Here is a 13,830-nt window from a genome sequence, read left to right as displayed (position 1 = left end):
TTGCTGAACGACACACTGCGCACTTCCGGAAGTTGCGAAGCCATCTCCTCGCAGGTAATGTATTGTAGCCATATTGAGAGGTTTGTTTAGAAATCGAACGCCATCGCTACTTGTATATTGTAAAATTATATTTGGTATCGATATTGATTCAATCTTATAGGATCAATTTACCGAATGGATCATTCTTTTTCTCACCAACAGGAGATAGAGCTTGGAAACAAGCTTCGAAACGGTCCTTACCCAAGGACTCTACTTCCCTTTTCACGTTGAAATGAATGTTCAGAAAGGGAAACCATCCGTATCGCCACCAGTACAGATAGCAACACAGCCCCAACACCTAAGTATTGCGTATCCTTTCTAAACAGAAGTATTTTTTACATCACTTGTGTGTTGGTGGAATAGTTACGAACATATTTCAGTCTCCAAGTGCAAACAGATGCCGGCTTATCAGCATGCATGGCATAGACGGTGATTTAGGCGCACAGCAACGTGTTTCAATACATTTAATCACATGTCGGCAAGTAATGCTTTATGTTATCGCGCACTTTGTTTCTTGACAAATAGATGTACGTCATAATTCATATTCGTTTGTATTGATTACAAACAAACTTGCATTATTTTACCGTCTCGAGACTGTCCCAAATGAGGAAGCTGTCTTCGAGTAGGCGGGGTCAGAGACTGTGAGAATGTGGCCGTCGTCAAAACCAATGTTCTCGTCCAACGCGTTGAACACAATTCGTGTCGAAATAAATGTTATCAATGGATAACAAATGTTTGTTTTAATATACCAGTGACATGGTTATTGAAGTAAATATTATTACATGCTGTAATCATTTAACCTCACTTCAATGAGTTGTGCCTGTTCAAACTTGATAGGTGAAGTATTTGTGGAAAATAGGCCTGGTGAGATAATATGGGTAGAATATATACCTATGTAGGCTATGTATCAATGTGTTTTGAAGTGCATGTGCTGAGTTTGTTTGTTGCTGTCTGTATTGTTGAATATTATGATCATTACTGCTGAGTACAGTTATTTCAAAGTATTGTCATTCCTGTTTACTTCATTACCCTTTTCATTTTTCAAATGAAACTTTAAGCAGATGTTTGAGAACTAGTCCAGGTTTTTCGTCATCTCAAGGCTGCATTAAAAGATAGGTAAATAACCAAGAGACTTAACTCTCTTGGGTTTAGCTTTTGCCTCTGTGTGTTATTGTTTTTTTCTGTGTACTTTGACCATAGCAAAATGCGTTTATTGGAGGTAAAATGTGAATTCGGAAAACTAATTGTATAAGGTTGCCCCAGATGCTGTCATGTCTGTTACTATTACTGGTCTACATCAACATAAAAGGTCACATTGGTGTCATGTAGTTTTGATCTTGGAAATATATGTATTAACTCTGGATGTCTTTCGACCTACATCTGTTGTACAAGTGAAAATAATTTTTAATGGAAAGGCATGTACTTATTCATGGAGAAAATCATAGTTTAAAAAGACATGTTTAAGTTGAGCATTTATTGTTGACAATGTACTCTCCTCAATTGAATTATGATAAATTGTAGCCATTGTAATTACATGTACAGCAATTGTTAGCTATTTCATTCATGAAAGGTTAGTGTGACATTTAAGGGTGGACCAGCAGCTGTGAAAAGGTCAACATCTAACTTGGTTGTCTAATGAATTATGCACTTTATGCTGTACAACTGTTTTCACCAGCTGCTAACATGGAAGGTTCATCTATCCCAAGTCAGTCAAACAGAAATTATATTCACATTGATAGACAGTGTTGGTCGATTGGTGCTCAACAGCTCATTTCTTACGTGCATATTATGTATTAAAAGAACAACCTTTATGTTACACATTTGAAACGCTTTTGAAATTTTCCAGTTGAAAGGTGTCTTATCCAGGGATATAATTTCCTGCTTGCCTAATCATGCTCATGTTGACTTTATCCGGAGTGCTTGTAGTAATTCTGGCCTTTTGCTTAGTCCGTATTTACGTTATTATTTATCAGACTTTTGATACTCCATGTTGGAGTTGTTTCCTGCCTGTTTGTGGGTAATTTCTGTTGTCTTACCTTTCTATGTGTATAGTCAGTACTTGAATCTTTATTCCTGGTAAGCAGTGATCCATAAACAAATGCTTTTTGTACAGGTACAGGTGGTCAGACTTGGTATGGTGTGTGGTCATACACAGACTGTGGGTGGTGTTTCTCATTTGTTTGTATGGTCATGATTCAGTTGACAGGCCAGTGCCATGTAACTTTGCAACATGTAGTTGACAATATTCAGCTCTGTCATTGGACCTCTCGGGTACCTGCATGACCACTAAACTGTGTCTTAAAAATCAACACATTTTAAGTCAATGTGTTATTCTACACATGCATTTTGTGTGTATGCGTGTATCTTGACCACAAGCCTTCCCAATGAACAATGGGACGGTGTGGTAGCCCTGCTTGTCACACTAAAGGTCTAGGTTCAATTCCCCACATGGGTACGATGTGTGAAGCCCAATTCTGTTGTCCCCTGCTGTGATATTGATGGAATATTACTAAAAGCAAGTAAAAACCAACTCACTCACTCACCTCATGAGTGAAGGCAAACTCTCAATACAATCATTGCCTACTCAGACCAAGACAGTTTTCATAAATCTATGATTTTACCTTGGAGTCCATTTGTCACATCTACATAAGAACGTTTTAGTGATCGATCAATAAGGATTAACACTTGTAATCGTCACAGGTTGATTAGCAATATCGGAAATGTCTCCTATTTCATTGATTTAGACTTCCTCTACTTGATGTAAATGTATAACAACTGTGTATTGCCTTGAACTATATAATGTCAGTCACTGGTTTGTACAGTTACAGTTGGAATATTGCAGAGTACAATCTCCTTTGTTGAATATCTTCCTGTGAAGATCTGGGTTGGAACTGATTTTCAGTAACCCATGCTTGTCGTAAGAGGCAACTGGGATTGGGTGGTCAGACTCTCTGACGTGGTTGACACGTCATCATATCCCAATTGTGTAAATCGACTCAATTATTTACAGACCACCACCACAGCTGGAATGTTGCTGGGGTAGTGGGGTAGCCCAGTGGTTAAAGCGTTTGCTCATGAAGCCCAAAACTGTTTTCCTCACATGGGTACACTGTATGAAGCCAATTTCTGGTGTCCCCTTCTGTGATATTTCTGGAATATTGCTAAAACCTGCATAAAACCATGCTCACTGAGGTGTAAAATATTAAATGAATTCAAGTATCATAATTAAATTATGAAATTGTAAGAATTCAAGTATCATAATTAAATTACGAAATTGTAATCATTTTATTATTAAAAATTGTGAATGGTTTAAAAGGCTAAAAATTACTTAACTTGTGTGAATGTCAATGTCACACTAATACTTCAATTTGGATTTAAATACCATTTTGCAATATCATTTCCAGTAAAATTACGTTTTTAACGTTGCAACACTCTCCAGTAATAACAAACTGAGAGATACTGAAATGTTCTTTTGATTTTCTATATTTTCTGTATGTTTTATGAAAAATTAAAATGAACTACATATAACAAGCTAAAATTAGTGGCCCAGTGAAAACTAGTTTACAGTATACTTATTTTGTTGTGTATCACTGCATGAATTTACACAACTTGCCATGTACTTAAAATGTTCAGAATCGTACAAAGGAGATCATTTGTTAGGATTGCAAGAATAAATACCGGTAAATAATTACGCGAATGTGGAGTGGGAAAAGATGTAACCTTTCCTCCACATGTCATGTTTGATACACATCAATGGAGCCAATTATTATTATTGGTATTAAGTATGGACCATGTATTTCATAAATAAGAACATTAATGTTAACTTTGCATTATTGCAGAAGAACTTGGCTTAAAAACGACAAAATGCATACTGAATGTATAAGTATTTGCTTGGCTTCAAAATTGCATTTATCTAATCAGTTTTGGCTTGAACACATGAAACCAGGTGTTTTGTATATACCAATTAAAAAGAGTCCATTTGTGTCGTTTTACATCAGAATTTATAAGCACAAAATTATTGACATTTCATTACTCAGCAGCATTTGGTTGCATTGGGGGATTTTCTGTTTCCTAGTGGTTTCTTTATCTCCGGCACGGATTCTAAACAATTACGTAATCCAACACTGAGCTTAAACAATGTTGTTGACTGGTTAACAATTTGATGATCACACCTTATCAGACAAACACGGGTAGTAAATATAGATGTATTTATTTTGAACTGTGATATCTTAATTACCAAGTAAGTTATTCATGAATGGGTTTACCTCAAGTATGCTTTTGGGAGCAGTTTGTATGCTTATCAATGTGGGAGCCGTCCACATGCTTAATGTTAATCTCTGTACAAGAAGACCATTTTGTATTACTTTGAGTGACTTTCAGTGTAGTGAAGTTTGGAAAGGAATATCCCAAGAATAAGCTTATTTAACTCAATTTGTTTGGGTCTTATATACAGGATTGAATCAGTGTGTATGGGATTGTGTTTGTGTAAACATGCTGATGGTAGGTATGTTAGTTCAAGTAGCTGAAGATTGGTTAAAGCCTTGAAAGTTGTTGTTCATTTGTCTGTTATTAACTCTGCATTCAGGATTTTCCTTGTTTTATGTGAGCCTGTAGGTAAAAATATTTGACCAAGCAAACAAATGACTAACATGATCTATGATTTTCATCACCAGGATAGAGCAATATGCACTGATGGATCAAAGTCAATAAATCCATTGCAAAGTAAGAGACAAATATGGAGCAGGAGACAACATCTAAAATGGCCAACATAGACAATAGTACTTTGCATTCATCCAAACAATATTTTTTCAAGTTTCTACCATGATGAATTGTGCCTCTAATTTGAATATAGACAGTTGGTGTATTTTAGCAATTTTTTATATATTGTGTTCTGTTCTGATGTAGACCCATGAAGATCCAGGGTAGAATAGGTCTTCAGCAACCCATGCTTGTCGTAAGAGGCGACTAATGGGATCGGGTGAGCAGATTGGTGCTCATGCTGTTGATCACTGGATTGTCTGGTCCAGACTCGATTATTTACAGACCACCGCAATACAGCTGGAATATTGCTGAGTGCGGCGTAATACTAAACTCACTCACTCACTCTCTGTTCTAATGTATGTGAACATCAGTTATGCATGAGCATATCACCATAACATAAGTGTAATCCTCAAGGGGAGCTCAGGTTGAATGCCATGCTTTGTGTGTTGCCATCATGCCTGTGCATGAACATATTTCATTTAAATGGCCAACATTCACCACCTTTTATATCTTTGTGCTTTTTGCTGATATCCATTCACCTGCCATGCTACAAATATTTCCAGGTGTCAGTTTGGACAATGATTTCATCATTGACAATCCCCAAGTGACTGACTAGATCATTTAGCATTGGTCAATTTGAATTTTGCCAACAGTTACATGACCAGGTTAATATGTGAAGAAATATGTTGTTCTTATATAGGTCATGTAATTTGACCCCGCCCTAATGCTGCTTGGAATATTATCGATAGCTTCAGATGAAAAATACCTGGTATGACATGTCATGGTATTCTCCCTAAGATTCTGATGCTAATGACACTGGCATTAACAAGGTTACTCATTCAAAGTTAACATTTTGTGCTGAGCAAATGTGGACCATGTTGTTTCCTTAACCAGATGTCAGCTCCGCACCCCCCACAGGACACACCCCTCCACTGCTGAGTAAGTTTACAACACTTCTGTAAATTATGTAAGGGTTAAACACTTCGAATTGAGTAATGCATCCATGCTGCAAGGGTTAATAGCCTGAAGCTGTTGCATGTCAAAAAGGTAGATGAAAAACGGGGCTCGAGTTAAGCGTTTAGAACTTGCACTGGTGCAAAATGCAACCTAATAATTATCACCTTGAACCATGTGTGTGTTATGTTACTAGCTTCAAGCTGTATCTAACTACATGGACAGTGATTGAATGACTTTTGCTGATCATGTCATGAAATGAGGTATAATGATCTTATCAGACCCAGAATGTTTTTTGTTATGTTCTAAATCATCTGTACGAAATTCCAAGCATTGTATATAGGTTTATATTGATCAGAGGGTGCAACTTAGTTATTACCTTAAGTTAGGTGCAAGTAGGTCTTAGTTCATACTATCGAGCCCTGACTAAAGTGGACAGAATAGTGAGATACAAGTCATGAATTGGAATTGATAAAGTAATGGAAAGGCTACTAAGTCAGCTTACACAGTTTGTGTTTTGATTCATCAAGCGATATTTTGTAGTGTTCCTTACGCATGCCTTAATTTACTTCTGTTTGTCCTTTCTAGGAACAGACGAAATTCAGATTTTTCAGCAACCCAGCTACGCACAAGTCCAGGTATTTCTTCCTTATCTTGTACACAAAACAGCTTTAGCAAACACTCAATGTTACTTTCTTAACCAATCCATACTGAGTGTGGAATCAGTTTATTAACATGGCAACTTTCTCAGGACACTTAAAAATAATAATAATAATAAATAATCATTATAGATTTGATGATCATGTTTGTTATGTACCACTGACATTTAATTCTAATCAGAAATACATCCTACAGCATTCTAACATTGAAATGGACTAATGGACATAATGGACTAAACTTTGGAATTTCATAAATGTGGAATTAGACCTGTATGTAATGCATGACTCGTCAGGACAACCCTTTGACCCCTTGAACTATTAACCTTGGACTCAGTGGTTAAAGCTTTCTGTTATCACACTGTAAACCTGGGTTCGATTCCCCACATGGGTACAGTGTGTGCATCACATGTCTGGTGTCTCCCATCATGATATTTCTGGAATAGGACTAAAAGTGGTGTGAAACTGAAGTTAATTTTGGCACGCAAGGAGTTGTCATTGTTGGTTTGGGTTCCTGCCACCTGCCTTTCACTCTGATTGTTTCCACATCAGCTTCTTAACCTAATCATACATCATCATTGTTTTAAGCATTCATGCTATTTCATACCATTAAATTTTGTTATCATGAACATGCATAGCTACCAACTGTTCCACAATGTTTTGTATTTGTTTCAAAAGTAAGAATTCAAAATTGGGGAATCACAACTACATTTTTGTGTATAGCTGTAAAGTGAGGAAGATAATAATTTCTTGCATCATATGATAGTGTCATTATTTTCAACATTGCATCGGTTCATTTTTGGGTGATGCTGGACTAGAAATAGCAACAAAGCTATTAACAGAGATGAGAACTTTCCGCGGATCCGCAGAATTCCAGAAATTTCATAAGGCTAAGGGTCATTTTTGTGAATCGTCCTAATTCGTTGACAATTGTATGAATGTGCTTCAGCAGATTTAAAGTTTTTTAATGGTTGCTGTGTTCATTAAGGCTGTAACGATTCACTCGCATATTCGTTGAATCGAACCGTAGCCCTTCATGAATTCAATTCGTTATTCGTGGTAACCAGAACCCAGTATTAACTATTTACGATTTTTTTTAAGGGAGCACGTGTTACTTGAACCCTTGTGTACTTTTGGAAAGTGAAATATGCAAGAATGGAATATGTACTAGCCTTGCAGTAGCTCAAGTCATGTGAGTTTGCCAAGGCTGCACATGGTACTGTTGATTAACTATTACATACCAAATTTTTAGTGTCAGGAGATCACTGGTTATTGCTGTGACAAATTAACACTGTCAACATGGGCGTCCATATTGTGCATAAATAACTTAACTACAATATTGTATTCGTGAATAATTATTCGTATTCATTACCCAATATTCATGATATGTATCATATTCGCCACATGGTGTATTCGTTGCAGCCCTAGTGTTCATGATATTGTCATTTCTGAGCCAGTTTTAAAGGTCTAAAATGCCTAAATATCAGGAGCTTCGGCTAGTTTTCAGAGTTTTTCTCAAAACTTCATTCTCATCCCTGTATTAACTGTATATTTCAAGTTTTGGAATTAAGACTTACTTCAATACTTACCACCCGTCTAAATGTACTGTGGTTAAGTTGGCAGCTATGCTTATGCATATGTTATGTGATTTGTGTTTTCTGTGCTTCAGAGCTATCAAGTTCCGCAAGCACCTGTCCCCCATGATATGAATAAGCAGCAGCCCGTGGCGGCAGGTCTGATGCCCGCCCCCGGTGTTGCTCCTCAGCAGCAGGGTATATTCCAGCAACAGCAACCGGGGCTAAGGACTACACAGAGTCCTGTAAGTATATATTGTCACTACACAGAGTCCTGTGGGTAGCCTATTGTCACCATTGTGGTCTGGTGGTTCGATTCCCAACATGGGTACAGTGAAGCCTAGTTGTTAAAGCATTGCTAAAAGCTCTTCACTCGCCACCCACTCACATTGTGCCTGGGTGATGCAGTGCTCAGGTTCTGATTCACAGAGGCCCAGATAAGCTGAATAAATTATTCATTGAAAATAATTGTGTACCAATTACGCATTTAAAATGTTAGATACGCACAAAGTTTAAAACACATGCGTACGGAATATATCTATAAAAATCGCTTGCGTAATGAAAAAGACATTGATTGGTATCAGGTTGTATTGTTAGTATATGACATAAGGCAGTACATACCTGCTTAGTAAACTTACTCAATGACATATACTTAGGTGAGTAAAATCACTGAAATACCCATATATTTGAAAGCAGTGGGTAACGGAAAATGAAATACCCACTCAACATTCATAATACCCACTTAAACAAAATAGTGGGTACAGTACCCACATGAGCTACCGTATATTACCGTCTATAAGCCGAATTTTGAGGACCAAAAAAGCAGTCTGTAGAAGGGGGTCGTCTTATCCTTGGGTTACGCTTTCGTCAAACTTTTTTCCAGGGGTAAGAAAACAACATCGTATCACTTCGCGTGAACAAACAACAGAAGACGACTTTGTCAGTAGAGACTTCAAATTTGCAATTAAACATCACTAGACAAGATTGGTTACCTTGTAAGTTGTAAGTTGTTTTGCTGGGCATTGTATTATTTGCAGGGATTAAGATTACCGTGTGTACCTGAGCCAGAAATAGCAATCAGCTGTGCACAAGCATGCACAATAATATAACGGGACGAATTCTGATGCAGTCATCAGTAAAATATAATACAGAATACTATTATTTAACCCAAAGAAATATATCCTAGCATTGTGTAATTTTAATTAGTTTTTGCTCTATAAATTAATTAAGATTTAAGGTCACATGCAACCAAAAAATCAAACATAATTAAACACAATTATCACTTATTCATGACATATAATATACATTGCTGGTTATGAAAAAACATATAATTTTTTTTATCTTAAACACTTTTTTATCCCCCGCAACGTCCGTGCACATTTGTCTTTTCCGGAGCTGAACTCTAAAATTGTTCAATATTTCATCACCAAACTTGGCACATAGATAGATCTGGTGGTGTACTGGTGCCTTTTGGTAGTTTTGGAATTCTGAATAAAATATTTTTGGCGTTGCCATGGCAACAAGTTTGACTTAGACTGAAATTGGTGATAGTGCTCCTTTCTGGAGCAGAATTTTAAAAACCTTTCAATACTCTCCTTCCACTTTTCTATATACACACCTAAATATTTGACATAATCATAACTCGTAGACATAATCATGAAAAGTATTTTGCCATTGCGGGGGATATTGATGACTTTGTCTTCTTGTTAAACTGTGCATAAATAAGACATAGCTTTTGTATTGTGTGATTCACAATGACACAATTTTTGTATTGATAATCAATAACTTCTTCCCATGGTCAGTATTTCCGATTATCAATCTTTTTAGCCAACCCCAGTTAATAAATAAAGAGGCAGTGGAGCAGCCTAATGGTTAAAACATTCGTCCATCATGCCAAAGATATGGGCATTATTTTCCTTCTGCCTAGTCCTTGTATAAATCCAGCTAGGGTCCATGCAGGTAGCCAAAGTCCCTAGAGTGGTGATTTACCTTCAGTTGTTGGCGATCATCAGCCATGTTTTATCTTTTATTGTCCTGATCTGATTTCCTGATACTGTGATATACTGGTTGGTTTTACTGTCCTTCGTCTTGAAATACTGCCGCTGTGACTATAAAATTTAACTCACTCACTAAATGGATATGTGATACACGAGTAGTTTTACTGTTCATCAACAGGCTTTTAATTTCTAATTTTTCTTTATCTATAATGTAATTATCAATTATTCTCGTCACAATATGGCTGAAATATTGCCGATGTGACGATACATATTAACTCACTGAAATGCTAAAGCCCAAAATGAAGCAAGTCTAGATTTCCTCAGGTTCAGGTTCAAAATTCTGTTTGAATGTTACTATAAAAATTATTTGTTCAGAAACTAAGTGTTAGTCTACTGAAAGTGGTGTTAACCCTCACTCTCTTTACAAACTCACACACTCTGAATAATCCTGCTTCATTTGTTGTTGCAGCAATACTTTCCTGGTAGCCAGCCACAGGGGATGCGGCCCCCACGTTACATGGGGCCTCAGCCCCAACCAAATCTCACATACCAGATGTACGGACCGTACATGGGGCAAACCCAGGGCCAGGGTTACCCCGCGGCGAGCGTCATGGTTCAGCAACAAGGGCAGTTAATGGTAAGTAGTCGTTGGAGCCACAACAAACTGGAGTTAATATGACACCCATCACGAAATACAGGATAACAATTATGAATATTTCTATTACCCTATGTTAAATATTAAGGAATGAATCTCAAAAAACATCTTATAATTGTTTTGCTTGAAATATTTCCATGCTTTTTTTGTATAGCCAGTAAGCAATACATCAGTGTTCACAATGCTGGTCATTGAGTTATCTTTTGGTTGACAGTAAGAGAAGTGACCATGGCAAACTGCGAGCCGTCGTAATGTTTTTTGTAAATGTTCCATTCTAGCAAATCTGGGGGTTCTTTAAGATTCAAAACTTGATGGCTGAACAAAAACATTGGCGTAATTTGAAGATCACTTCTTCCAAGATATGTTTGGGAACAAAATGTTTTTCAAGTTTCCAGTGTTTCCCCTGGCATTTTATACAGCTGGACATTGTGTGTGACCGGCTAGCATTTCAAATACCGATCATTTGTGAATTTTCCCCGGTCATTTGATCACGCTTTTCATTGTGCGCGAGACCTTGCACCCTAACAACCATTCAGAAATGTAGAGGGTATCACAATGCGTCAATATCGCTATTTTTAGCCTCGGGGTTTCCTAAACTGCTACTTTTATTTGACAACACACAGATGTCATTGTGAAAACGTAATCTTTTTCAAGGAAAAATAGAATTAACAGAGTATATTAGAAAATTGATTTTAAAATTGCCGGACACGATGACCGACAGCCTTTGAAATCATTAGATAACAGAAACACTGGTTTCTGTACTGGACACATTTGGAGAGAACAACCCAGCTACTAAAATTTACATTTATAAGTTTGTTGGAAGCATTGTTGATATAATTTTGATGAAGTTGTGAAAAGGTTGTGAAATGAGCAAGCTTTCTCCTTCACTTGCTATGTATTGCATTCAGTGTGTCCCCATGAACATTCAGTGATGACAGCTGATGATTCCTTTTCTCAATTTCAGTATCCCCCAAATACTAGAATGCCAACTCCTCAGTATCATCATGCCATTCCAAATTCGCAAACAACCATTCAACAGCAGATGGCTGCAACAGCGCAGTATCAAAACCCCCCCACAGCGCAGTATGGCAGTGCACCTCAGTTCCAAGTATACTACCAGGTTTGTGGATTCACTTCCTGATCATCATTTAAATGTTAGTGGTGCTGACGTCATGCTTGCTTCCACACATTACTGTGTGTTAATGACATGAAAATGTGCTGACTCGGTCCTTTGTTTTGCTTGTATTCACTATGCTGATGTGGACGGTTTGTAATGTTGTGATGTAAGTTAAATGTATGGAACACTTTCTGAAATATTGATGATGGTTAATTTTGAATTTAACTTCAGAAATATTGGTAAATTGGATTCATGTTTTCTAAGTTCCATGAGAAATTACTGAAAGATCAAAATACTCAATAGCTTGACACAGGATATAAAATGTTGCTTGTGTCGGATATCTTTCTCCTTAAGTTGTTTTTAAATGTGGAAGATGGATACAGATGTTATCTGCACAAACATAATATTCTCAAAATGTTCCTATTTCATACTGTTTTGTAAGCAACTCTACACAGAAATTGTAAAGTTGCTTGTGTGTAATATCTTTTCGTTTGTATGTTCCACATTAGCGTGTACAATTTGGATGAATTTTGAATTGATAAGTTATATGTAACCATATTTGTCATGAAAATCTGCTGGTCCTTTAAAACATTTTCACTGGTCACAGGCGAAACCACCAGTACCAGTAGACATCCCCAGACACGAGCGGGTAAGCGAACGTTAATCAGCGTCAAATGGACAACCTCTTGGTAGTCATTGCAGTTAGCATGTCTACATATAGATCATTATAATCAAACGTTTCCAGGTCAATTTAAAGGCGGGGGAAGCCTAGTGGTTGAAGCATTCGCTTGTCAAGCCAAAGGTCTGCTATACCGATTAGATGGTAGAGGCAGTGTTCTGCTGCAAATATTGTGCATTCCCAAATTTGAATTAAACACATTTCAATCTTATTCAGTTTATTTGTCCCAGTCTAAATATTATTTCCAGCATTGCACTGGCTCTCAATTTTAAGATCCAAGATAAATCCTGGCAAGTTGCGAAGCCCATATTGATGGACTTCTGTAGCCTGTATCCAGACTAAGTCACTCACCAAAAAGTGTCAACTGTCTATTTAAGATGTATCTGGCATGGAGACACATAACAATGTACAATTACACAATGTAGCTTTTCATCTTGCTCACTTGCTAGCCCTAATTTACTGATCAAAAGCATGCATCCCTTATTCAAAACCCTTCTCACAAAACAACATCATGCTTCTTCAACTGAGCCATGTTTCACAGTTGTCATCTTCAGGCATTTCAAGTTACTTCAAACAGCATATGAAGTACAATTCATGTTTTAAGTGTAAGGTAAGGTACTTTAAGGTACTCTTTGTTATATTATGATGGGATATTTTGGTATAGATTCTAAAACTTGTCTTTTTTGACAACATTGAAAGAATCTACACTGAAACATCTTGTTGTAGTATAATAAAAAATATTGTCATCCATATATTATCTTACCGTTCTTGTGTACAATCAGGTTAGGGCAAGGCCCCTTTACTTATTGGATTAATTGTGAACCCAAGTTCAGGACATGGGTAAAGGTTTTGATAAGATTTCTTGAATACAGGCTGGGTTCATGTATTGGTCAGGTCCCTGGAAACACAAGTACTTATTTTCTTCCTTGTATTGAATAGGGGTGGGTATTGCAAGAAGTTTTCTTTAACAAAATATACTATAATAAACAAGTTAATGCTTGATTTATAAAGTAAAAACACAACACAATCACAATGCTTGATTAGGCGTTAATAAAAACTTTTAATCATGACAAAATAAAAATGTAAATAATGTTTGGCACAAATGAAACAAGGAAAGGAACATTTTTAAAAAAACAAATATCTGAAGATTTCCTAGTGTTACGAAGTTTTCCGAATGCATGTCAATATACCGGTTTTCGATCAGCATATCGCGATACGTATCGTTTTCATGTCTTAACCAGTAAATACCGGTAAACTAGTTATATTGCACAGCCCTAGTATTGAACAAATCCAGTAAAATTTGATATGCATGTCATTACGACATGTTCACTAGCCTTGTTTATAGAGGAATGGCAGTTAGTGTATGATAAATTTGAGAGAGAACTAATGTGCACTCAT

At 36.8% G+C, this 13,830-nt stretch overlaps 1 protein-coding gene across 1 annotated transcript in view; it reads left to right on the top strand.

The window, feature by feature from the left end:
- Positions 1–7: 7 nt before the first annotated feature.
- LOC124261230 (eukaryotic translation initiation factor 4 gamma 1-like) overlaps positions 8–13,830 on the top strand; it is a 45,625-nt gene continuing 31,802 nt past the window's right edge. Inside the window, 8 exon segments of the mRNA XM_046695555.1 lie at positions 8–54; positions 202–348; positions 5,702–5,739; positions 6,343–6,392; positions 8,080–8,229; positions 10,451–10,618; positions 11,601–11,756; positions 12,361–12,402. Of these exon segments, the coding sequence (XP_046551511.1) occupies positions 272–348; positions 5,702–5,739; positions 6,343–6,392; positions 8,080–8,229; positions 10,451–10,618; positions 11,601–11,756; positions 12,361–12,402 (681 nt within the window). The 5' untranslated portion in view covers positions 8–54; positions 202–271.

The sequence above is a fragment of the Haliotis rubra genome, unplaced genomic scaffold, assembly GCF_003918875.1.
Source record: "Haliotis rubra isolate DU_JTF1 unplaced genomic scaffold, ASM391887v1 Scf791, whole genome shotgun sequence".
Classification (NCBI taxonomy): Eukaryota; Metazoa; Mollusca; class Gastropoda; order Lepetellida; family Haliotidae; genus Haliotis; species Haliotis rubra.
This window is presented reverse-complemented; position numbering and strand designations above follow the sequence as displayed.